The 25,882-nt window shown below is 53.2% G+C and overlaps 1 protein-coding gene across 1 annotated transcript; it reads left to right on the forward strand.

The window, feature by feature from the left end:
* Positions 1-6,203: 6,203 nt before the first annotated feature.
* LOC113177494 (sialic acid-binding Ig-like lectin 5) lies at positions 6,204-18,328 on the forward strand. Its single transcript, XM_077793326.1, has 9 exons — positions 6,204-6,266; positions 6,335-6,718; positions 6,933-7,211; positions 7,508-7,555; positions 8,124-8,342; positions 8,424-8,708; positions 8,886-8,979; positions 10,324-10,405; positions 18,110-18,328. Exons 1-9 carry the CDS (start codon positions 6,230-6,232, stop codon positions 18,296-18,298), a joined length of 1,617 nt encoding a protein of 538 aa, XP_077649452.1. The 5' UTR covers positions 6,204-6,229; the 3' UTR covers positions 18,299-18,328.
* The last annotated feature ends 7,554 nt before the right edge of the window (positions 18,329-25,882 follow it).

Raw genomic sequence — 25,882 nt, forward strand, 5'->3', positions numbered from 1 at the left:
TGCATTGGATCTGAATCTGCTTCTGTTGCTTGGTTTGTGTCTTCAGATTACAGAGACTTTTTAAAAGTGGGCCGAATATGGTGGTCCTTTGATTTTCTGGGGGACTGGTTTTGATACCATTGTGGGTACCCAAATCCACAGAGGTTCGAGTCCCTTCTGTGGAGTGGTGTAATATTTGCATATTTGCATAACCTGTGGGCTTCCTCCTGCACGTTCAACTCTCTCTACATTACTGAGAATACCTGATGCAGTGTCATGCTGTGTATTTGCTATGCTGTGCCATTTAGGTAATAATGATCATAAAACAGAACCTGTCTGTGTTCAGTACAGATGCAATTAAAAAAAATCTGTATTAGCAATCGGTTGATCTGAGGGTGCAGAACCAGCAGATAAGAAGGACTGTGTGCCTATGAGCAATGACCAATCTGCAGCAGCAGGAAACCAACCCTCATCTCCAGTAACCAGCCCAGCTGCCGGTCCACTGCCAGAAGTCAGGCTCCCAGGAGATCAGACCCCTGTCTCCAGCAGGCAGCCCAGGAAGCTCAGCAGGGACTTCTGCAACGACTGACCCCAAATGGCTGACAGCTATCAATAACTGACAATCATTAATATTATTAGTAACTGGTAACTTCCTGGATTTTCATCCCTGCTTCCCTCATGGGACCAATCAGAGAAAGTCAAATATGCCCCCTCCCCAGTCCCAGAGGATTCCTCGCTCTGGTTAGCCTGCAGACTGCTGCTACACCAAGGCGTCCGACAGGCGTGCCCGAAGCCCGCCCCTCAGCCACCACAGAGCTCACCCGCTCTTCTGCCTGTGTGGAGCCTCTGCCAAACACAAGAGGTGGTGGCGGCTCCCTCCGAGTAGTCAGCTTGGATGCCTGTCTTTTGCCTGTCCTCAATGGCCTTTATTTCTACAGTGGGTCATTCGTTTTCGTTTTGTATCCATGGGCTCTGGAGAGGTTCTTGTTAGAAAGCACGAATGTATGTCAGCATGGGTCCCAGAAGCCCAGGGAGGGCTTGTAAATGCTGAGACTGAAATCAAGCTTCTTGGGGAGGCTTCTGCCCCTTTGGGTGCTGGGCAGAGCAGGTAAAGGGTGTGGGCGTGGAAGTTAGGGAAGAGGCTGTCGGGCGGAGGGCTTCAGGGTGCAATCAGGATGGGCATCTCTCCTGCTGTCCTACTGCGGGAGAGAAGCACAAGTGTCCGGATTTGGCTGGAAGTTCTGACGTCCCCAGCTTTGGGAGCAGAGATCTCCAGGCTGGCTGGTCTACCCCCAATCCTTTGCCTGGCCTGTGGGCCCCACGCTCTGTCTTCTTCCATGGGCTTTTTCCTTCAGGGGGCCGTAGCCACATGTTTGGTCTGTGGAGGCTCCGGCTTGCATCTTCCCAGTTCAGGGGTCCTGGGAGGAGGACAGCGGCTGTTCGCAGCAAAAGTCCTGGGACTCACTGGAGGAAATCGGACGTGGCCCCATCTACGAGCTGATAAAACTGCCTGACTGGTTGTAGGGGATGCGTCCTGCCAATTGGCCAGTCACAGGAGCAAGGGCGGGACCCACCATGGAACAGTGGTCCTTTCCAAAAAGTAAAAATGGGGTCAGAAGGGAACCAGCCCTGAGCAGTCAAAACCAGCAAGTAAGCCATGGAGCCCAGGAGGACAGCCCTGCGGAGTCCCAGGAACACTTGGGTTTCTCCTGAGCCTGGGAAGCCCAGAAAAGGCAGAGCAGGAGTGAGGATAAGGGGACCAGACTCAGGGAGACCACTGCAGACCGAACTGTTGTGTCACCACCCAGATGCCCTGGAGGGGGCTGGGCGCCCAGGCTGGCTGCACCCTTCCTCCTCAAGGCCGCCAGTCCAGCCTGTGCCCTGCTGTGGTCCCATCCTTCCTTGGACACGTGGCAGGGAAGTTCCTCGTGCGGCGGGCGGGTTCCTTACGTCTGCACACTGCGGCTTCAGTACACAACTTCCTTCCTGCTTTCGTCATTTCTCAGTTCCCGCTCCTGATGTGCATCAGAGCCTACGTTAGAGAATGAGGTCATCCTGCGGCCAGTGTCCACTCTCCGACCCGGCGGTGCACTGACCTCCCTGTGACTGATGAGGGCAATGGCCAGAGGGTGGGCAGGATCGGGGGTGGGGTTGGTCCCATGGAGCCCCATTGCCCGACAGAGTCTGGGGTGTGCAGGAAGGCATGCACCCCCACAACCCCTGATCCCCTCCCCTGATCCTCAGGACCACAAGCCCCCAAACTCAGTCTGCCACATTCAAAGTCTCCCCAGTTTGCACATGACTTTGGGGCTCCATTCCTGGTATGGTTTGGATGTGAGGTGTCCCTCCAAAAAGCTCCTGTGTTAATGCAGGAATATTCAGGGGTGAGTGGTTGGCCTGAGAGGGCCGCACCCTAATTAGTCCTTCCTGGTTTGGGTGGACTGCAGGCTGGCGGGGGTGACTGGGGGAGGAGGTCCCTGGGGGTTGCCCTAGTGTAGGGCTGCTCTCCCCACGACCCCGTCCTCTCTCTTTCTCTCTCTGCTTCCTTGGCGCCAGGAGCTGAGCAGCTTCGATCCACCCCCCCTCCCCAAGGATGTTCTGCCTCACCTTAGGCCCAGAGAGAAGGAGTCGGCCATCTACGGACTGAGAGACCTCTGATACCATAAGCCAAAATAAACTTTTCCTCCTCTAAATTGTCTTTGTCCAGTGTTTTGGTCACAGTGACACAAAGCTGACTAAAACAGTGCCCTTCTCTGCATTCGCAGCCCATCCTAGATTCTGGACCTAGTATGGGTCTATTTCTTATCAGCCCTTCCTTGGTTTCAGGATTTAAGATCATTCAAAACACTCACAGAAACACCCAGAATAATGTTTGGCCAAATGCGTGGACACCTGGGGCCCAGCCAGATGGACATCTGAAGTGCAGTGTTTCCCCGTGGTACTTCCAGCACGGAGACGGATTTATACCCAGCTGTTGGAGCCCCTGGTGATGGTCTTGTCCTCTTTCCATTCAGACCTGTGCCCTTTGTGCCATCGCACAGGCTCACAACTTCAGATACCACCCGGATCCTCAGGATTCTGTGTTCTCGTGTCCAGCCTGAACTCTTTCTCCAGATCCACGTATCCACCTCCTCCTGCCTTCTCTCCACTTGTGTGTCTAATGCACACCCAGCCCGGCCTGTCCCAAGCTGAGCTCTGACACTGGTCACTTTAAGCCCACCATGGCTCAGACCCAAAACACTGGCTTCATCCCTAACTTTTCTTCCTCTTCCTGTGGCATCTGTCTGTCAACAAACACTGTCTTTTCACTCACTCCTCTGCCCTGCACCACACCCATCTGGACCCCAAGTCCTCATCTCCTATCCCTGGCATTGCAACTGGCAAGTTTGTGCAGCAAGTGGGGTGATCACTGGAAACAGGAGAAACTCCTGTTCGAGAACAGTCCTCACAGTGCACTCAGGGAATGGCTCATCTTAGGCATCATCGGGACTGGGTCATGGGTTATCTGGACGTTTGCTCAGACATTTTTCTGGGTGCTTCAGTGAGGGCATTTGGAATAAGATCGACATTTAAATGAGCAGACTTTGAGTTAATTGTGTTGCCCTCAATGTGGGTGGGCCTGGGCCTACCAGTTGAATACCTGAGTGGACTGACAGACCATCCTGCAAGTAAGTAGATCTAGTTTGCTGACTGCTTCAACCTGGGGCATGAGTTAGTTTCTACCTTCAGGCTGGAACTGATATGTGGGCTCTTCCTAGCTCTCTTCCTGCCAGCTGTGGACTCCAACACCAGTGGCTGCCCTGGGTCTCCAGCTTGCCAACTACATATCTTGGCATCTGTAATTGTGTGAGCCAATTCCCTACCCAGGACTTACCCTTATCCCTGAGGGACTGCTTCCAGGAACCCCAGGGGGTGCCTGAAGCTGCAGATAGTGCCAAGTCTCCCACAAGCATTGAGAACTTTCACATTTTCCCTGAAGGGAAGAAATTTGCATTTCTCTTTGGCCAATCTAAATTGTTGACATAATTTTTCTTGAGCTCTGGGGACATTCATAAGTAAAGTAAGGGCTACCTGAACACAAGCCCATGAAATGGCAACAGTTGGTCTGAGAACTGAAATGGTTAGTAATGGGAGGGTAGCCTATACAGCTACGGATATGCTAGAAAAAAGGAGAATACATATCTTGGACAAGAGAGAGCAGGACAATACATGATTTCTTCACAGTGCGTAGAATGGGGAGAAATTAAAATTTCTGGATTGTGGATTTCTGGAATTTTCCTTCAACTTTAAATTGTTGTTGTTGTTGTTGTTGTTGGACCATGGTCAACTGTGGGTAACTGAAGCCAGGGAATGTGAAGATGTGGAATAAGAGGGACTACCACAATAAATACACACACGCACATACAATCGGTTGGGTTTCTCAGGAGAGCCCTGATGAATGCATTCAGCAATAGTCAAGTTCATGCAACAGCCTCCAGATCTCTCCACCATCTGGCCCAGGACAACTTCCAGGATCGCACTCCCCCCTTTCCCATCCGTCACTGTCCTGCTGTCACCTGGCATTTCCCATGCCCGTCACCTGTTCTTCCTTGGGGTTCTAGAGGTGCCTTTTCCCTTGGAATGGACCACTTTGCCTAGACACTGAACTCACTGCCTTGCTCCCCTCCTGTCTTGACAGAGGGCATCTCGGGCATGTGGCCTTCCCTGGCCATGTTACCAAACACAGCAGATCTCAACAAATCCTCTTCGGCACTCCTGTTTTCATATTTTTCCTAGAACAAATCATTCCCTGGGAGACTATGTTTTAATTTCCATAATAAAAGTCTGTGCTGAGGGCCATTACCAAGTAGGTATGACGCATCATAATCCTTGCCAGTGTACCCCATGTTAAATGGACTTGCCTTGGAAATTTGCTGCGACCTTGCTTGTGTGTTTGAGAAAGGTGACCCTGCTCAATCACCAGGGTGGATCCAGGATTAGGGTGTATTCCTACAGGAAGTATCTCCGTCCTTGGGTTTAGGGCGTGACAATAGGAGTTTTAGGGAAGTTGAGGTTGAAGATTATTGATGCTGGGATTAGGGTGTTCCTGCTGCTTGTTCCCGTTGAGTTCTGGTGAGATTAAAATGGGACTTGAAAAAAGCCTCGTGGAGTAGGATTTGGGATCGGACATATTGAGATTGCCCCTGAACGTGTGTGGAGGCTGGTGTGAGATCGGGAATAAAGAATTGCTGTTTGAACCTACAAAGCTGTGGTGCCTCCTGATTCTGGTGCCCCCCAAGACATCGGCAAGTCTGTCTCCCCACTGGAATTTCTGGCTCACCTCCCATCCTGAACTTATCCTCTGCGGTATCCTCTGGTGCCCTGTGGTGCCATGAAGAATGAAGGAATGAAGCTCAGTGCCAGGCATCTCCTAGGCACACTACACACATGAATCAAGGGACCCTCACCCAGCATTTCAATGATTGACTCTATTTTCCAGATGAGCAAATTTAGACACAGAGAGTGCAGGTGACTTTCATAAGGTTGAACAGCTATAGGCCAAGTCTGGGTTCCTCCTCGGGCACTTCGTGTCCTCCAAACCCCGACTCTAAGGCCTGATCTGGACATCGTCACCAGGTGTGAGGACGATCACAGGGTCAGTGACACAAATCCCAGGGACCAGGAGACGCCATGGTAACTGATCAGAGGGTCCACATCTTCCCTGTTATGGGCCAGTTCACGTCCACGTGGTGCATGTGTGGCTAAGGACTTGCCCCCCTTCCTGAGGGGGGACACCCACCACCTGGACACAGCCCAGCCTCCCCTCGTCACAGCTCCTGACAGTGAATTTGCTCTTTGTTCCCCCGAGGAGACTCAATGAGCCTCAGGAAAGGGGGTCCCCACTCAGGGTTCTGGATCTTGAGTCTGGGCACATTCTCCACTCCCAGCTGTCCTTCCTCCTTCCCGTCTGCATCCACCCTTGATGACCCACTGCTGATTTACACCATTTTATAGGAGAGGCACTTCCAGCCTCCTGTCTGGACAAGACTCCACCCTCTGGGGACCTCAGCTCATCCCTGAGGCAACTGTAGGTTGGGGAGGCAGCTGGTTCCCAGCCCCACCTCAGCACCAGCAGCACAAGGCACCAGTTCCCCTTTGGAGGGTGACCACAGCTGTCACTCACCACTGGCTTCCTGCCAGGGCTTCCTCTGTCCCGCCCCACCCCAGCTTCAGAGGACCCTGGACTGGCTCCGGCCCTGGCACATGCAGGATGCTGCCCCTGCTGCTGCTGCCCCTGCTCTGGGCAGGTGAGTGGGCTGAGGGAGGGGCGGCCAGGGCGGGGGCGGGGCTGAGCTGAGCCTGTGTGTCCCCCCAGGGTCCCTGCAGGAGGATGCAGGGTACAAGCTCCAGCTGCAGGAGTCGGTGACAGTGCAGGCTGGCCTGTGTGCCCTGGTGCCCTGCTCCTTCTCCTACCCCTGGAGTGGGTGGAGTGCCCCCAGCAAGCTCTACATCTACTGGATCCAGGAAGGGGACAGGTCATACTATGATGGTCCTGTGGCCACAAACAACCCAAACATGAACGTCAGAACAGAATACAGGAATCGATTCCATCTCCCTGGGGACGTCAGGGACAACAACTGCTCTCTGCTCATCAGAGACGCCAAGAACAAGGACACAGGAAGCTACGTCCTGGTGGCAGATATAGGACTGGATACAAGATATATCTACAGAGATAAGAAGCTGAGTCTGCAGGTGACAGGTAGGCGGGGCCCAGATGGTACCCAGGGAGTGGAGACCCCTGGATTAGAACAGGGTCAGGACGTTAGAGCTGTCCCTGCTCTGGTCTTGGGGCCGGGTGCTCAGAGGTGGTACAGGACCCAGGGCCAGCTGGGACCTGAGGCTCCAGTCACTCTCAGCGTCCCCTGGGTGTCCCCTCTCTCTGGGGCCCAGGCATCTGGCTCTCTCCTCCTCAGCCCTCACAGAGAAGCCCGTCATCCTCTCTCGGGAGCCTCTGGAGTCCGGCCACCCCACAAACCTGAGCTGCCGCCTGCCGGGGTCCTGTGAAGGGGGAAGGCCTCTCCAGTTCTCCTGGACAGGGGCGGTCACTAGCTCCATGGCCCCCGGGGCCCTCCAGTCCTCAGTGCTCAGCCTCACCCCGAGGCCCCAGGACCACGGCACCAACCTCACCTGTCAGGTGAAACTGCGAGGATCTGCGGTGACCACGGAGAGAACCGTCCAGCTCAGTGTGTCCTGTGAGTGCAGGAGGCCAGGGGGTCCCCAGGGTATTGTGAGCAGGGAGTGTGTGTGTGTGAGTGTGTGTGAGTGTGTGTGTGTGTGTGTGTGTGTGTGAGTGTGTGTGAGTGTGTGTAGGAATGTAGAAGGATAATGTCAGACAACCAGTTTGTGGAACTGAGCGCTTGGAGTCCAGGTGGGAGGGTCAGAGGGACAGCACCCCCCCTTCCTGGTGTCCATGGCCCCCTTGGGCTCCTCCATGGCCCACGCCCTTCCCGCTGCTCACTCTGAAGCAGGACCCTGTCTTTCCTCCCAGATGCCCCTCAGAACCTCAGCGTCCGCATCCTCTTCGGAAACGGCACAGGTAGGAAAGCGCTCTTCCTGTCCACAGCTGAGACCACCTCCAAGTACAGGGGACTCAAGCTTAATGGAATTGGATTTAGGAGCAGGAAGGAAGAACCGTCCCCTTCCATCACCTTCCCTCTGTGCACCCCACGTTCACACACTAGGTTCTTCTCAAAGACACAGCCTCTGGACCCTGCCGGTCCCCTGTCCCTGCCAGGTCCACTTCTTACTGGGATCTCCAGGACCCACAGATCCTTGCCACCCCACCTCACCATGGCTCGGTTCTGGGGGCTCCTGCCCCTGCATGGCCTCCTGAGTCCTGGTCCTGCTGCACTGACCTACCCTCTTTCCAAGGCCACAGGGCTCTCTGCTTTCTCTGCCACACAGTCCACACATGTCCCTGTGAGACGCTGCACCTCCTCTCAAGACTCGCAGCCAAAGTCTCCAGGGTGTAAGGGCCAAGCCTTTGAGAACCGACGAGGAATCCAGTCGGGATGGGCCAAGGCAGTGGGGAGGTCCAGTCAGACCTGGGAGCAGGGTCCCATGAGTCCCCCACTGGCGGTCTCTTAGCACCCCTTTCCCCCCAGCTTTCCTGGAAGGCCAGGCTCTGGTGCTGCGCTGTGCTGCAGACAGCAACCCTGCGGCCCAGCTGAGCTGGTTCCAGAGGTCCTCCACCCAGAACGTCTCCCAGGTCTCTGACACTGGGCTCCTGGACCTGTCCCGAGTAGGGGCTGCGGAAGGAGAGGCCTTTACCTGCCGAGCTCAGAACGCACTGGGCTCCCACAGTGTCTCTGTGAGGCTCTCCTGTGAGTTCGGGAACCCTGAGGTCTGGACATCTGGATTCTGGAGGAGGGGCACCTGCTGACCCTCCTGCACCTTCCCCACAGACCCCCCAAGGCTGCTGGGACCCTCCTGCTCCTGGGAGGCCCAGGCTCTGCTCTGCAGCTGCTCCTCCTGCGCCTGGCCGGCCCCCTCCCTGCACTGGCGGCTGGGGGAGGGGCTGCTGGAGGGGAACAGCAGCAATGCCTCCCTCAGGGTCAGCTCCAGCTCCGCGGGGCCCTGGGCCAACAGCTCCCTGAGCCTGCACGGGGCGCTCAGCTCCGACCTCAGGCTGAGCTGTGAGGCCCAGAACGCCCATGGCACCCAGAGTGCCACCGTCCTGCTGCTGCCAGGTCAGGGGCCTGTCGTGGAGGGGGACAGGGTGTCTGAGGGGAGGCTCCTGGATCTGAGGGGGGGGCTGGGTCTGGAATAAGCGGCTGGGAGTGGGTCCCTTGGCTTCCTGACTGAGCCAGCCCTGAGCGGCTCCACCGGGAGCGGGGGAGTGAGTCCTCTGCCCTTCTTCTCTGCAGGAAGGCCCGGGCCAGGGGTGCTGCTCGCAGCCCTTGGAGGTGCTGGTGCAGGGGCTCTGCTCTCTCTCTGTCTCTGCCTCCTCTTCTTTTGCATGTAAGTCTTGGTCCCGGAGTTGTGATTCGGGATCTTTAAGATGCGGGGAAGGCCTCCAATGATCAGGATGGAAATAAAGATTTTACTACTCACAGACCCTGGGTTTGGGGGGTGCCTGAGGTCATGCGCATGGCAGTCAAGGAGCACCCCGGCTCCTTGGGGGGGGTACGGCATTATCCAGACAGGTGGATTCAGGGGGGGTTAATGGAGCAGGTGAATGTGAGCCCCAGGGAGTCACATTCACAGGGTGACATCTGTGCGTCCATGCAGGGTGTGGGGGCAGGGGCCACTCAGGTGTGCTGTCTGCAGCTGTGATCTCCAGGACGGAGGGGCTGAGGCAGATGTCTGGTGGAGCACACTGAGGGACGGGAGGAGGTGGAGAGCTAGAAACTGTGGCTGAGCCCCGCTTCCAGCATCAGGAGCTCAGGCCAATGCAGAAAGGCTGCTGAGGCCCCACCAGGTCATGAGAATCCACTAGGAAAGGACAAGGAGGTACATGGCAGTGAGCAGGCGAGGGGCCCCTGGATCCCAGAAACGCCACGCTCAGTAGATGCAGAGGGGCCTCTGTTCTCCTTCCTGACAGCCGTATTGGTCCATACTGCGTGTACTTGCCATCTAAGGGCTGAAGGTGAATAGCTCAAGGGCTTTCAGCTGTTCACAGAGGAACGCACCCATCGCCACCATCAATTTAGAAGGTTTTCATGAGGCCAAAGTGAAAAAAGGGTTCTGCTCCCTCTCATCGTCACCCCCACCCCCTGATTTTCCCCCCGCCCTACCCTCTTCTGTCCCTGGCTTGGCGTAGGTGAAACCCTACGGTTCCAGTCCTTTGCGTCTGGATCCTCTCACTTCGCACAGTGTCTTCAGGGTTCCCCCACGTTGCAGCCCGTGTCAGAGCTTCAACCCTCTTGGTTCCTAAAGGGCACTGCTTGGGGGCTGGAGCTGGAGCCCAGTGGAGGAGCAGGTGCCCACCATGCTCAGGGCTCTGGTTAGATCCCAGCACTGGAAAAAGAAAACAAGGCTCCAGTGATGTTCCACCGTACGGATGACACACATTTCCTTCATCCATTCACTATGTGATGGGCACTTGGGTGGCGTCCACCTCTTGGCCATCATGAATAACGCTCCTATGATCGTTCATACGCAAGTTCTTAGGTACAAGGGGGTCCTGTAGGAGTGGAAATGCAGGCTCAGGCCACTCAGCCTCACCCCTGGGTGGGCACGGGATGGAGTCCTCTCTCACGTCCAGGCCTCTGGGTCGGCTGGGTTCTCCATCTTCGTGGGGCAGAGGCAGGCTGCCCACTTGTGCTGGAGCTGGTCCGACTGCCTGTGTGTTCCTTCCCTCAGAGTGAAGTCCTGCAGAAAGCACGGGCCTGGGAAACCAGAGGTCATGGATGACAGGGACCCTGTCATGGACACCGTCCCCTGGGTGAGTGATGTGCGTTGGGTCATGGGGCGGGGCGGGGAGGTCTGTGCACGTCCACACTGAGGCCTTCAGCATTTCCCACACCTGCTCCTCCCTGGTCACCTGGCAGAGACCCAGGAGGTGCCCTCTCTCCTGTTCTCGCCCTTCATCTCCAGGAGCCAGTAACGGCTATGTCTGCCCAGCCTTCCTTCTAGGAAAGCTAACTGGCCCTCGACTCATCCTCCTGCCTGAACTCTGCTGGACACTCAGTCTACCTCCCTCCTCGCCTCCGCCTTTCACCCTGGACACAGGCTGCCAAAACCTTCTCCCCAAGACTCTTACCTTCCAGCCTACCCAGAGCCCCATTGCTGGGAGAATCAGGTCCACACTCCTGGGCCCATCATCTGTTGGCCAGCCCCCACTGTGTCCTGTCCTCTGGTCCAGCCACAGTGGCCTTCTCACCGTCCACACACAGAGACACACACTTGCAGCTCTGGCCTCGGCAGGCACAGCTCCTCCTGCCTGGAACACCCTTTCCTCCCCCTTTCCACCAGGCCCCCTGGTCTAACCCTCAGCTCTAACCTCCACTCCAGGAGAACCCTGTCTCCCTCCCTGCGGGCATCCCCCCTCCCTCCTCCATGTCCCCAGGGTCCTGCAGGCCTCCCTGTGCTGAGGGGCTCAGGATGCCCTCTTCACCTGTCTCCTCCACCCTCTCACTGTATTGGTGACATTCTTCAGGACCAGGGCTGGCTCTCCCTCAGCCTGCTCCTGTCTAGCACGTTCCCCTTTATAGAACCAGGTCCACGTTACCCTGGATGGAATTACCCACGGTGCTTGGTTCCTGATCAAGCACTTAGCCCAGGAACAAGCATTGTTCACTCTTACTCCCTCATTTTTATTCATAATGTGTGAAACACCGGGAGCCTTCCTTCCAGTCTGAGGCCAAAGGCGTGGGCGATGGCTGACACCTCACCCTGCCTGTGTGGCTGCTTGGTCCCCGCCCAGGGCTGCTGTTCTGGGTCTCCTCTTCCTAATGCTGACATGTGCATATAAGAAGCACACTCCACTTGGTTTTCCCAACCCACAAAGGGCGCCCTGTTCTGCTCACTCTTCTTGGACTTGCTTTGTGGACTCTGGATCACACTGATGATTCAGACACATTATTGTGCAGAGCTGCAGCCTATTTTTCCCTCCTGTGCAATAGTTTATCTTGTGATCACGTCGATTATCTAGGCTCAGACAGATGGGCAGTTGAGTTGTTTCCAGATTCAGGGAGTTTTTCTTGAGCATCATGTGGGAATTGAATGGCTGGGTCACGGGTATGTGAAGGTCCATCTTTACAAGATTGTGACACGCACTTTCCCGAAGCCCTGGTCTCCACGTACACCCCACCTGTGCCTGTGAGACCCAGGAGGTACGCCCACAGTCTTCGAAGTTGGTTTGACCACTTGTCTCAGTGTGTTCTCGTCTCACTCTCTCACTGTGGGGTCAGTTTGCATTTCCTGGGTGTCCAGGAAGATGGAAATCTCTACATTTTCTCTGGCATGTCAACACCTCTCTATGCAATGCCGGCCACATCCGGAGCCCGTTCCTCTACTGAGTGTTCACTCTTGTCAGATTGAACTTGAATTTGTTGGGGGGCTTTATGTATTGATACACTAATTTTTTTTTCTGGAAATATGTACCTCCCAGTGCGTCGCTGGCCTTCACTTTTCCCAAGGTGACCTTGGGTGAACGTAAGTTCTTAATTGTAAGGTGATCATCTTCATGGATCATCTTTATTCTACTGAGTGTCTTTTAAGAAAATCTTTCCCATCCTAAGATTGGGATATTTGGGTAAAGTTTCTAGTAAAATTTTCATATTTTGCTTTTCACATGTAAGTGCTGAGCCTGCCTGGGCTTGGTGTCTGTGTGTGGTGTGCAGTGTGTACCCACAGGTGTTTCCTGTGTTGACACACATGCCACTCTGTCATGTATCCTCATACCTTGTGGGAGTGGGCCCCTTCTGTGGCCTCTGCTATGATGCAATGACCAAGTTTATTGTCTCCAAGCCAGAACGGTCTAGGAGTAAACAGAGAGGCCCCCATGTCTAGTGGGGCAAGACCCCTCCTCGGTCTCCTTCCACAAATGGTCTTGGCTCTTCTTGGCCCTTTGTTTTTCATGTGACTGTAGAATCAGTTGGTCAAGTTCTAAAACAGACTTCTGTTGGTGTTTTAGTTGGAGTTACATTGAGCCTGTTTGTCAGTCTGGGAAGAATTTGCTTATTTATGAATCCTTCTTATCCACACAAGTATATTCGTCTTAAATCTCTTTTAGTGTCTTCAAGGAAGTTGTAGGATTTCTCCACACAGGGCTGGTTCCTCTTTTGAAGTTTCTTCCTAAATATGGTTAGGGTTGCTATGATAATATCTATCTTTTAATAAGTGTATTTTTTAAAATTTCATATTGCCTAAATGATGAGTGAGAGCCTTTTTTTTAATATGAGGGATTTTTTTTGGCAATAAAAAAATATGACAGGCAGGACTTAGGTGTCATTTAGGGTCTCATTCCTTTGGTAGCTGAAGAACTCTTCGGTCTTTTCATGAGCCTGCTGATCTGTTAATGACTGATTGATTGACTGGTTGCAGTGCTGGGGATTGAACCCAGGACCTCGCTCCTGCTTCACTAATGCTCTGCCCCTGAACTACACCGCCAGCCCTTTTTATTTTTTATTTTGAGACATGGTCTCGCTAAGTTGCTGAGCCTGGCTTTGAACTTGCCGTCCTCCCACCTCGGTGTTTCAGTCAGCGATTTGGCTGCTGTGACCGAAAGACCTGACAAGAACAATTTTAGGAGGAAAAGGTTATTTGGGGCTCATAGCTTCAGAGGTCTCAGTCCATAGAGAGGCAGCTCCATTCATTCCTGGGGGCTCCAAGTGAGGCAGAACCTCATGGCAGACGAGTGTGGCGGAGAGAAGCCGCTGGAGACATCACACCAGGAAGCAGAGAGAGACAGACAGACAGACAGACAGAGGGGGAGATCCCTTCATGGACAAAATATAAATCCGAGGGGCAGGCTCCAGTCACCCCACCTCCTCCAGCCACACCCTCTCCAGTTATCACCGGCTATCCCACCAGGGGATTAGTGCACCGATTGGGTGAAGCTCCTCATAACCCAATCATTTCTCCTCTAAGCTTCTTGCATTGTCTCACTCAGGAGCTTTTGGAGGACACCTTCTATCTAAACCATGACACTCAGCCTCCAGGTCACTGGGATTACAGGCGTGCACCACTGCACCAGCTGACCTGTTCTTTTCTCAGAGAGAGATGACATCTCAGAGACGGGTGTTATCCTGGACTGTCATGATTTGCGGAGTCAGAGCAGCTGAATTCGATGCAGGTGTGATTCTATTTTCTTCAACAATCAGCTCATCCTTTTGGACTTCCTCTCATGTGCCCCATAGGTGTATTTTCTTCTAGGAGATTTCAACAATTTACCCACTTTCCTGAATACTCACTTTGAGGGGAAGTGAAAGCACACAGACCTGGCTTCCTGCAGCCACAGAAGCTGCACCACCTCTCTGGCCACAGGGTACCGGCTGAGATCCGTTGAACTGCTGACAAATGCGTTTCACTTCCTCACTGTCCGTCCACACAGAGCTTCTGCTTTTTCTTTCCAACACAGATGGAGCTGAATTCCTCTGGTGGGCTCCCCAGGGCTTCTCTGTGACTGCATCCCTTTACGGTGACACCCACCTCCACGGGTGACACAGATGTCTGGGTGCCGAGAACCAGCTCCATTGTCTAAGTAGCTTCATCGGGTGAAACTCAAATTACTAATTTTTTATTGTTGTTTTGGTGCCAAGGATTGAACCTGAGGCCTTGCAGATGCTAGGCAAGTGCTGTACAAGTAAGCCACATCTTCAGCTCAAATTACATTTTTAATTTATCTTGTATCCTTTTGATTTGGTAAGCTATCCTATTAATTGAAATAATCTGTATATATAAATTGAATTATTTTGAATAATTTTAAAATTTAAAAACATCATATATTGGTTGGTGTGGGGTATTACTTTGAATCCTTGGGGATTTCGAATTAGATGATTTTTGTCAGCTACAAGATCATACCAGCTTATTTCTTCTCTTTATATCCTTTGTTCCTTTTGCTTGTTCTAATGCACTGGCTGAGACTCCAGTCGAACTCAAGGAGAAGTGTGTGACCTTGGGCATCTTTTGTTACTCCTGACTTTGAGGGAAATGAACTCTCTAACTCACTATCCTGCCATTTAGGTTGGTTTCTGTCAACCTTATTCAGGTTAAGGAAATTCCTTTCTATCACTAAACCACTTTACATTTTTTATTATAAATTTTTATTGAACATTTCAAATAAAATCCAACGGATAGGATTTTTGCCCTCCTAAATCTATTACCATTGTTAGTGACGATCAATTTTTTGTTGATGTCGTTGTACTGGGGATTGAAGCCTGGGTCTTGCTCATACCACACGCTTCTGTCCAAGATTTTTCTCAGGTGAAACTACTCTGTCTTTCCTGGGAGAACCACGTTGTTCCGGGCGTATGTTTTTGGTACCCTGTAGATTCGGCTGGTTAGTGTCTTTGCCTCTCTACATCAACAGACCCGTCACTTCCTTTCTTCTCCTGTCGACTTTGTTTGGACATTGATCTGCCGCGCGACCAGCACGCTAGCTTCCATTCTAGAGGTCCTGAGCATAGAAGTTAACTAGTGAGATCAAAGCAAACACACAGAAACTCATTTTACCTTTTTCTTGACCAGGTCTGAGAGGCTCCTGCCTCGAGCCACCCGAGCCACCCGGTGGGACAGCGAGGTTGACACAAGAGACCAGCAGGAGAGAGGAAGGGGCACGCCAGGGAGTGGCCTTTTATTGGGGAACAAGAAATTCAGGGGAAAATTCCATGCAATGAAGGTTGAGGGGGACAGCATTCCAAGGTCAGGGTCAGTGATTGGTCTCAGGGTCAATGGTCAGTCACACCCCCACACGGATGGGCTCTCGCACCTAAAAAGGGTGGGGATTAGTTCTGACACAGCTTGGCCGGAAAGCCTCGCACCCAGTCAGGGAGGTGCCCAATCACGTATGGCTTCCCACACATTGAGATAACATTGAGGTGGTGAAGACAATCGCTCCTTTTTATCGTCTGGAAGAGAGTGCATGAATCTGGGATGGCTCACTTCTTGACAGGCTGATAGATGTCAAGGGCTTGGTGTTGTCTCCTCACTCCATTTTCCTAGATCAGTCATTTTATGTGTTGTTCAGTGAGCTTTATCCTGGGGACATGTTAGTTTTTTGACAAAGGTCATGTGTGCGTGCATTCTGCAGTCTCTGTACTAGTTTAGAGAGTTTACTTCCCCTTTTATATTCCTGGTAGAGTGTCCAGTGACTTCTCTCTTTTTCTCTAGGTAGATCTCACTATCTTCTTATTTATTATCAGTTTCAGAGAACCAACTTCTCAGATGCTTGACTTTCTCACTGCACCTTTGTTTTCTACCTGGTTTGGTTTTGCTCTCATTTTCTCAGCCCCTGCCTTCTGCTTGCTTCCGTTCATTCTGATGTGCGTCACTAATTTTTAAGAGGGATACTTAGCTTATTAACTTATAGCTCTTTCTTCTTTTTGAAAGTAGTTATGGATGCATTTCTTTAAAACACCACCAGTTTTGATATGTTATTTTTACATCAGTCAGTTCCAGATATGTTAGAGCTCATCAAAATTTCTTCTTGGAATCTTACATTATTTGGTGTTTTAAAAAATTATACAGATATTTTTAGACCACTTTCCATAAAAGATCCTAACTAGATGCCTTCTGGTGAAAATGCATGGTCTTTATTATACCGAATTTTACATTGTATTGAGGCTTGATCTGTGACCTGTACCTAATAAGGTTTTATAATGTTTCCTGTGTGCTTAAGAATATGCACATTTTTATTTCTTAAATTCTAGATAAAAGTTCCCAGACCAGTGCATTCATTGTAATATTTAAATCCAGATCTTTTCTGATAGATTCCCTGATCTGCAAATATTCGGGAAACGTGTCTTAAAATCTTAGATGATGATAACATATTTGTCAATTCCTCCCTGCAGATCTACCACGTGTTTCTTATATCTGTGTGCTTTTAATTAAAACTATTTATTTTAGAAGCATCAATTCTCAGTGTATTGAACATCTGATCACACATGATGTTCCTTTCCATTCACACGGATAAGTTTTGCTTTAAAGTTTATTTGGTTGGATCTTAACACAGCTACCCAACTTTGCGGTGGGTTAGATGGGGTCTTATGCTTTTCAAGCCTCATTTTCCCCAACATTTTAAATCTTTATGCTTTAGCGGTGGTTTTTGTACATGGTGTGTCAGCAGCTGTTCAAGAGTGCCCTGTGACACCCTCTAGCGTTTACCCTGTTGGTGTTGATTGTGGTCATTGAGGTGGAGATTTCACATTTTATTTTTACTTGGCTCTACTTCTCTAATGTTTTGTTTTCCTTCTTTCTTACTTAAAAATCAATGCCTCTGTCTCACACAGAACACTTTCATATCTCTTGGTCACTCTTCCTTCTACTCTGTAAAATGTTGGTATTTTCTATAGATCTAAATTTTCATTCTGGGTTATTAAGAACGTATTTGTGATTTTTCCATTCCTTTTTTGAAAATATGCAGCTACACGTTTCACCAAGCTATTTTGCACCTTCACATCCTGTACTTATCACAGGATATCCTGGGGTTGCACTCTCTCTCTCTCTCTCTCTCTCTCTCTTTTCTTTTTTTAAATTTGTCTTCCCAGTGGGGCTTCAGTCTGGGTTTCCCTGTGCTGAAGCTTCTGGGGGGGGGGGTTGTGAAAAAGTGAAAACAGTTTTTTTGCCCCTATTTTTACCCGGAGAGAAGAGGAATTCCAGGATCTGATGTCCCTCAGCCCTTGTCCCTTCAGCCCGACTTCCTCTTGAGCCGTGAGATGTTTTCCCCAATTGGACCTGGGGTCTCTTGGGGAGTGGTCCCCTACCCCAGCTCCCAAGGGCACCTGAGGGGTCTGGTTGGGGCTGTTCACAGGTGCCTTCTGCAGGACACCTCTTTGCGGATGGACTGCTGAATGCCCCAGAACCCTCTGTGACCTGGCGGCCCTTGTTTATATGGGCAGGTGCCTTGTGGCTCTCATCTGGCTAGCATCCGGTTCATTCCCACCAAGACGGCCACTCTGGGGGGAGCGCTGGCCAGGAGAGCCCGGTTTGGGCGTGGGGTCAAGTCACAGCGCAGGCCGGTGGCCCAGCACCTGCAGTGCAGCGGCAGAGCTGTGCTGGGGACCCAGAGAGAAGAGGGCAGGTCCCGGGGGCAGCGGGAGGGGCGGCGCAGGACGCCTCCACCAGGCTCGGGCGGGACCTGCAGGCTGTTGGAGAGGGGGGCTGCCCCTGGGCTCTAGAGCAAGCCGATGGGCTCCCTGGGGTCACGCAGTGATGACAGGCACCTGCTTGGGGGCGGGCACCAGGTCAAGTCAGGAAAGCTGCCCGGCTGCCCCGTCGGGAAGCGGTGACAAGGGGTCCAAGGAGGCCAACTCCGCATCGACCACCCTGAGGAAGGAGCAGGGCGAGACCCCGGAGCCGCCGAGGGCGACTGCGCCTGCTGCCGTAGGGGGGAGCAGATGCCCCTGCGACGGGGTTAAGAATTCGCAGGTGAGGATTCCCACCTTGCCCGCCTCCAGATTCCGCCTTTCTCCCTCCTCCCCTCCAGGGTCCCAGGCAGAAGTCCTGTCCCGACACCTCTGGGGACCAAGCCTGCCCGGCTGGGGGCGCTGTCCCCCCGGGGAAGCAGGAGATGCACTACGCCACGCTCAGCTTCCACGGGACCCCGTCGGCAATGCCTCGGGGGCGCGAGGCCACCAGCAGCACAGAGTACTCAGAGATCAGGACGAGCAAGTGAGGACACCCCAGAGCCCGGCCTGGCGGAGGAGAGGAGAAGTCAGGACTGACTGCGGAAGCAGGAAGCATCGCCACCCAAAACTGAAAGCGCAGCTGGGTGGAGCAGAGAGGGGCCACTGCGGGATGGAGAGACTTGGGCTCAAACCGGCCCCAGCGCCTTCTGGGGCGTTGTTATCAAGAGAGCCACCTCACCTCTGTCCTCCTTTCCCATCCTGTAAGTCAGAGAAACCGAGACATGGAGGCCACAGCAGAGGTGCGCTGCAGGGCCGCTGCTTCCTGCTTCTCCCAACAGAAAGCCTCTCCAGGCAAGTTCCCCTGAGGCTGGGGGACCCGGGCAGGAGCCGGCCACCAGCTTGTGGAAGCCCCTCCAGGAGAGGCCAGCTCCTCTGCCCAGCATCGGGTTCATGCTGTGACCACCACTGTGCTCTCCAGGTCATCTCTTCACCCCACCATGTCCACCAAGGGCTCCAGCATCTCTCTTCCTCCCCAGTCCCTTCCTCAGCCCCTTCATGGGACCCAGAGGGCCTGTGCACAGCCTAAGAGCTGAGAATGACTTTCTTCCTGGCCTCAGACAACCTGTCACAGGCCTCTCCTTCCTCTGGTGCTCCGAGCCCTTGATGGTCTCCCTGCAGCCCCCACCATTCCCTGGACCCTTCACGCTGGTTCACACCACCCCAGCTTTGCAGCTGCGACCCTCCTCCTGGTGGCCATGCCCCTGGCTTCCGTCTGGTTCATGCCTTCCCGCTGTCCATCCTGCTCTCCAGACGCTGGTCCTTGGTGGATGGTTGAGAGGGTGGACCGAAGACAGACCACATACATGCCCTTCTCGAAACCCAAACTCGTTGGGTTTTTTAAGTGCTAAGACAAAAGCAGTGACGGGTTTTCAAGCACCACCCAAACGTAAATAAACAGCATTGTTGTCTCCTAAGCGTTCAAGTGGCCATGAGGAAAGGAGTGGGCAAGTCCAGTGTGGCACAGAGTATTGGATAAAGGCTTCAGTTAGAGACAGAGTCAGCTTGGGTTAATATCCCAGCCACAGGAGCTCCTTGGGTCATGACGGGGGTGCACATAAGACCCTTAACCCCGGGACGGCACAGCTCAGGGGCTCAGCACAGCTCAGGGGCTCAGCACACTACCATGGATCCCTCATTTACCCTGATAACGGTGGGACTCGCTGGGAGCTGAACCCAGGGCCTCGTGCAGGCTGAGCAAACACTATTCTACTGAGCAGTATCCCCAGCCCTGCTTTGTGCCACTGTCAAGTTGAAACATCGTAAGTCAAGTCGTGCAAAGTCAGGGTCAGTCTGTTCAAGGTCTTCACCATACACACACCTAACGTAAAACACCAGAGAATGTCAAGGAGCAGAAGGAGATGAATTGTGCATTATGCCAACTCTGAGAAAAAGAAAACTTGTGTAGTCCTTTTTGGTGATACCAAATACCCAGGGCCACACTGTTATGTTCTTACAGGATTCCAAAGCACCCACTCGTATTTCAGAATATGTACACAAGGGTGGTGCTGATAGTCAAAGGCCGAAAATGAGACGCTCTCAAGTGTCAGGATAGGGGCCACTCATGAAGAGGACCTTCTTGTCCTGCTTCTGGGCCTGAGAGATGACCGCACAATGTGAATCTTTGTAACAAAAATGTGAAAATATAGCAAGATAGGACAAGTCTGGTGTTCTGAGAGTCATCTTTTGTTGGAGATTTTGAATAAAAAATAAAAGTTTTTTAACAGAGATGATGGCCCAATGTCAAGGACAACTCATCCTGCCTATCCAGAGGTTTGATAGATTTGACAACATTAAAATTGGAACAGTTTTCTCAAAGGACTCTGGAGATAAAGTTAGGTCTGCAAAGTATAAAGCTAACCAGACATTATTGGTTGTGGGGACACTGGGAGAGGTCCTGACAGTCAGCAAGACCCATCTGACTAAAGGCCAGGGGCCTGGCAGGGCCTGGCAGATCCTGAAATGGTGAAGGGGGTAAAGCCAGGGCTGAGTGAATGCTGAAAGGAAGTCGGTCCTGGTGGAAGTGGGTCCAGGTCCCCACAGCCCCTCCCCAACTCACAGCAGCCCCAGGGCTGCTCAGGGCAAGAGGAAGAGATGGAGGCTGCAGGCCGGGCTGGGTTCCCTCTGCAGTAGGGCCGAGTCCGCCTGGCTCCAGTGCCTGCACGGTGTGTAGCCAAGGCAGAGCTCAACGCTGATTTATGGGTGTTTTGAGTATCTCAGCCTCTCCCCAATATAGTCTATTCCATGAGGCAAATCCCTGCACTGCTGGTTGCAGTGAGGAAACAGCCACAGGCCCACAGCTCACACCGCTGCCGGCCCAGAACAGGCAGCAGGTGCCCTTTACCAACTCCAGCCTCGGCCGGTTCTTCCTGCTTCAGCGCAGCTCATCCCCAGCCTCCTGCTTCCCCTCGCCTCCCCCGACCCTCTCTGCAGGCCACATGGAAATCCCGATTCTCCGAGGTGCTCTGGCTGGCTTGGTCGCTCCCCTAAGACGCACGGAAGTTCACCGGGGACCTTTCTCCTCTGGGAACCTTCTGGTGGATCACTCCTTGCCTGTAGTAAGCAGGTTGAGAATCCGATGGAAGCAGAGCATCCTGAACTAGGAGGAAGGTGGTGCTGGGAGCTGGTCCTTGGAGAAATGACCTCAAACCCCCTGGACTCCCCTCCGGTGGCAGCTCCTGGGCTATGGTCTGATGGTCCATCCCTCTTGAATGCAAACCCTCCCCAGAGCACGTCTGGTTTCTTTGGGGATCCAGTGTTTGATACAGGGTTCAGGAGCACGCTCTGTGGTACCAGGTGGGTGTCGGTTGCCATCCCAACCCCAGAATGTAGGCGATGATGTGAGACCCTGTGTGGCCACTCCATGAGGAGCCTCAGTTTCCCACTCTGTCAGATGACACTTACCAACTGCCCCCTCTCAGCGGGTGGCGAGGGTGAAATGAAGCAGTGTGGGGAGACAGCCGGGACCTGGCACCCGGGGCCTGGCACCGGGGAGCGCCAGCCGACACCCAGCTCCTTCCTGGTCTCCTGAGCAAGGGGAGAGCCAGCAACACTAAATACGTGGTCTTCGGAAGAATTCCTCGTCTCCCCTGTCTCCCACCAGAGCGGAGGAATAAGCACCGGGCAAACAGAGGGCCCGAGGGAAAGCACCGAGAGGCGCCCACCTGCCCCGTTTCTTCCCCGGATCCTGCTTACCTGGGCGTCCTGCGGGCCTGGGGCTCGGACCTTGTGCCTGGGGATTTGGGCGAATGGCAAGAGCGGGCGGTTTCCGGGATTCAGAGACCCGCGGTGCTCCAGGACCACGGACAGCGCCAACCCCGCGGCCCGGCGCCCAGCAGGCCCTGGCGGGTGGAGCGCCCCCTGTAGACAAGCTCGGGTCTGTCCCGGAGGCAGAAGGAAGCAAGTCGGGGAACCAGGTTGGTGACATTCTGTCCTGCAGGACAGAGGGGCTGTTAAGGGGTCCAAGCTTCTCCTCAGCCTCCCCTCTGAACGCGCCCTAGGGAAGAGAGGACTTAGCTGCAGAGAGACAACACACTTCTCACAAGGCACCGGGTTCCTCACCTCTCAGGGCCGACCACCTGTCCATACAACACTGTGTCAGACTCCTTCCCCTCCTCCCCTCACTGTCCAGTGGGCTGGGATTCATCTCTTGATTTAACTCCCTTCCTTCTACTGTCATGGAGCTCTGGACAACACTATTTTTGAACAACAACAACAACAAAATAACATTTTTGTGACCCTGTTCTGTGCCTGGCTCTATGTCAAGTCCTGCTTGATCTCACGTGAAAGAATGAAGTATCAGGAGACTCATTAGAAATGTGTATTTTAGCTCATGGGTTACAGAAATAATTTCTAATCTCTTCATTCGGTGTGAACAGTGATTACTCAGATTGGAAAAATGATCCTGTGGCCTTAGGGGACCCCGGGATGGAAAAATTTGTCATGAGGGGCAGAGAAGACCCAGAAAGGGCAAAATGGTGATATGGTAAGGAGAGGAGAATTGATAGATACCATGAGGGGGGAGGCCTGGGGGGATGAAGGAACTATTTAGAAGTCAAAGCTCATTCTGAAGGTGTGAGCGCAGGGCCCGTGGGAGACGTGAGAACTGGCTGAAAGATGCCAGCAAGTCCAGCTGCTTTCTGGACTCAAAGTGACACAAGAAGAGCAAGTGTCACACCCTCGTCTGCGGCTTGAGCCAGGGGCCCGGCTCTCAATTACAGCCCTGACCATGGAGGAAACCATCTCAGAGGAGTTTGAATTCAATCATCCTTTCTGGAAGCTTCTTGGGTGGCCAGACATGGGCTGAGGGCCAGGGAGGTCTTGGCCCCAGACCCTCCTGCTCCTAGAGAGAAGCTTCAAGAATTCCAAGTGGGGAGTGGGAGGGAGGGAGGGAGCCAGGCCCCACATCTGAGGGCAGTGGAGATGGACACCTGGGAAGGCAACACCTGAACTGGCCGTGGGGGGAGGAGCCATGGTCAGGCGGCCGCTGGACCTGGAGTGACAGGAGCTCAGTTTCATTTCCTGGGTGGTCCTAGGCTACCCTGGTGGAGGAGCTTGGGGAGCCCAATCTAGAAAGTGTCTCCAGCTGCCTGCTCCTCCTACATCTGTCCTGGGGCTCCAGACAGAAAGGGCTGGTCAGGTGACATCGGGGGTCCCAGACCTGCCCACTCCAAGTCAGGTTGCTGCTGCTTCCCGCTCTGTGAGCATGCAGAGGAGAGAGGGCTGCTGCGGGTGGACTGACCCCACGGAGGGTCTCTGGGCTCCGTGTCGGGGTTCAACGTGGAGAAATGCGCAGTTAGGAGCTGCAGTGTGAGAAGGTCCATCCAGCGCAGGACCAAGAGCCTTTGCCTCCTCAGGCTCTGACCTTCCTCACCCTGAAAGCTCTGTTTTTATTCTAGAATCATCTCTATCTTTTGAACTGTGGAAGAGGCCGGAACATACCACCGACTTCTTATACCCACAGACAGCTGCAGCAAGCCAACCAAAGGTCCTGGGCCAATGCCACCGCTTTAGGGACCTCCAGATCAAGCTCCCCGGGCTGCAGGGATGGCAGGGTGAGGGAGAGGAGGACATTTTTCATGAGACACTCTCCCAAGTAGAAAACACCATCTTTGCATGTGCCAGAGAGGGACAGAGCCTCCTCCAGGGGCCTGGGCTGAGGAAGGCAGGAAGGCCCAAGGCTGAAAGGGAAGGGTCAGCAGGGGGCTGTGCAGAGGCCACTCTTGTGCCACCTGTGCTCTGTGCTCTAGGTCCCCCAGTGCTGACCCAGGTACCTGACATTCACGTCCTGGAGTCTGGGCACAAAGGGATCCTGCCTTCCCCATGCAAGTTTGTGGGGACAGGACCCAACAACTCTCCAGGCAGTGGGTCACCCTGAGACACTGCACCCCAAACCACACTTCTTCTAATCCAAAGATCCTCTGCACAGGATCCCCAGGTGGACTCAGATCCGGTCACATTTGCTGGTTCCGTGAAGGGGCCGTCCTCACCCAGATGCTCCAGGGTCACACAGCACAGTCCTCAGCACCAAAGGCCAGGGCAAGCCCCCCACTCCAAGACCTCCAGACCAGCACCATCCTGCCCCCGAGTACAAGTTGCTCCAGATGTGGAACACAGGGACACCAGGGCTCTTTGAGGATGACAGGCATGTCCTAGAAGAGGGCAAGGTCATGGAGTGTGGGGACGGGGAGGAGGAGGGCGGGCAGGGGACTGCTGACTCCCCTTCACAGCTGGTGATGCCCCAGAGTGGACGTTGTGTGGTGCAGCTCTTGTGTCAGGTCAGCTGGCCATGGGACAAACAGGCCTACGGGGGTCCATTCATGGATGGCATCCTAGGGACAGAGGCACTAGAGCGGTAAGGTGCAGCAAACTCTCTAGTTCAGGTGACCAGATTCTGACCACAGCTTTCCAGGTCATTTCAAACCAAATGCGTTTGTGGAAAAGAAACAAACAACCAACCAAAAAGTAGAAAAGCTGGATACAATGTTTCAAATATTTGGAGTCAATGGAGAGAAAAAGTTCACGGTAAAGATCTGAAAGAAGTGGGAACTCAAGAGAGAAAAGCCAAGTGTCTGGACATGGTTTTTATCCTCAAAATCGTTGCTGAATCCAAGCAGATGTTGAAAAGCTGAGTAGACTATTCTCAGTTACAAGGAGCTACAGGGGTAAAAACTGTGGTTGAGGCTTGTCAAAGACGAGCATCAACACTGACATGTTTCTATAAGTTTACAGAAACTTATAGAGTGGGGGACCTTATAGAGTGGGGTTGAGCCAAATAGATGAGACCTGGTGAGGACTGAAACCAGACTTAGCTCTCAGGAGGCTGAGGCAGGAGGATTGCTAGTTCAAAGCCAGCCTCAGCAACTTATCTGGACCCTAGGCAACTCAGCAAGACCCTGCCACAAAACAAAAGATAAAAACGGCAGGGATGGGGCTCAGTGGTTGAGCACCCCTGGGTTCAATCCCCTGCACTAAAAAATAAGAACAAACAAAATGGAAAAAGAATGTGAAAAACAAAATTAAAACAAAAACAGACTTGAAATTTCCTCCATCTCTGATCAGACGAAGGTGATCCACCTGCTAGAAGCAAGAGTGGATATGCTCTGCAGAATGATAATTTGACCCGGAGTCTAAAATTGTTTCTCTGCTTTTTCAAACTGTAACTGAGCACAGCTGGGGAATCACGGCCACCGAGGGAATGATGAGAACGAGGCTCACCAGCGGACCTGGCCCTTAGCCCAGCTGTGGTGAGAAAGCCGGGGGGCGGTGTTCCCAAGGTTCCCGGAGGCACAGGTGCAGTGGACAATACGGAGCGTGCAGAGAAACCTGCCGAGCCAAGCGTGCCCACTGCTCCTGGGGGAGCCCACGGGGCGCTCACAGGAAGCCCACAGGAGGCCTGTGAGCTGCTGTGCACAGTGGTGGCGTGAAGCTGGTGCTGTCATGGGCTGGCAGTGGGGAGAGCCCTCTGTGGAGGAGGGCGGAGCCAAGTGGAGCCAGGTGCCCCTGTAGCAGGTCATTCTGTAGTGCCCACAGCAAGAGCCCACTCTGGTTCTCTGCCTGGTTCCTTTTAAAATGTATTCCAACTCAGCAGTGAGCTCTTCCAGGGCGTCTCTGTTTCCTGGGCCCGTGGGGACAGTCGAAGCCCAGGCCTGCTCTCCTCTAAGTGGGTGACCTGTGAAATCCTCCTGGTGCCAGTTGTTCTGTCATGTCTCCCAGAAGGCTCGCAAATTTTTTTAAATAGAATGTCCAGTATTTTGTATAAAAAGGTGTGGAAATGAGTGCTGTCTGAAGTGTCCTTCCTCTGGAATCAAGGACAGTCTAGCACAGCGCTGCACAGTGATGGCGGAATGGTCCTGTGGTCTGTGCTGTTCAACGTGGCAGCCGTGGCCACGTGTGGCTGTGCAGCACTTGAAAGGCATCTACAGTGACTGAGGAACGAGTTTCAAAATTAACTTTAGTTAAACCTAAATGGGCTCATGGGGCTGGGAAGAGCCTATTTTTGCCTTCTGGCAAGCAGATAGAGTAGGGATAGATCCCCGCATCCAGTCCAGGGTCGAGTTTGAGGCATGGCTGGC

The sequence above is a fragment of the Urocitellus parryii genome, chromosome 15 (genome assembly GCF_045843805.1).
Source record: "Urocitellus parryii isolate mUroPar1 chromosome 15, mUroPar1.hap1, whole genome shotgun sequence".
NCBI classification, from domain to species: Eukaryota; Metazoa; Chordata; class Mammalia; order Rodentia; family Sciuridae; genus Urocitellus; species Urocitellus parryii.

Bases quoted from the DNA above. Each gene is read 5' to 3' on its own strand.
- LOC113177494 (XM_077793326.1), top strand. From the start codon at position 6,230: ATGCTGCCCCTGCTGCTGCTGCCCCTGCTCTGGGCAG. The intron at 7,212-7,507 runs GTGAGTGCAGGA...CTTTCCTCCCAG, and splicing joins CGTCCAGCTCAGTGTGTCCT to ATGCCCCTCAGAACCTCAGC. The intron at 8,980-10,323 runs GTAAGTCTTGGT...TCCTTCCCTCAG, and splicing joins TGCCTCCTCTTCTTTTGCAT to AGTGAAGTCCTGCAGAAAGC.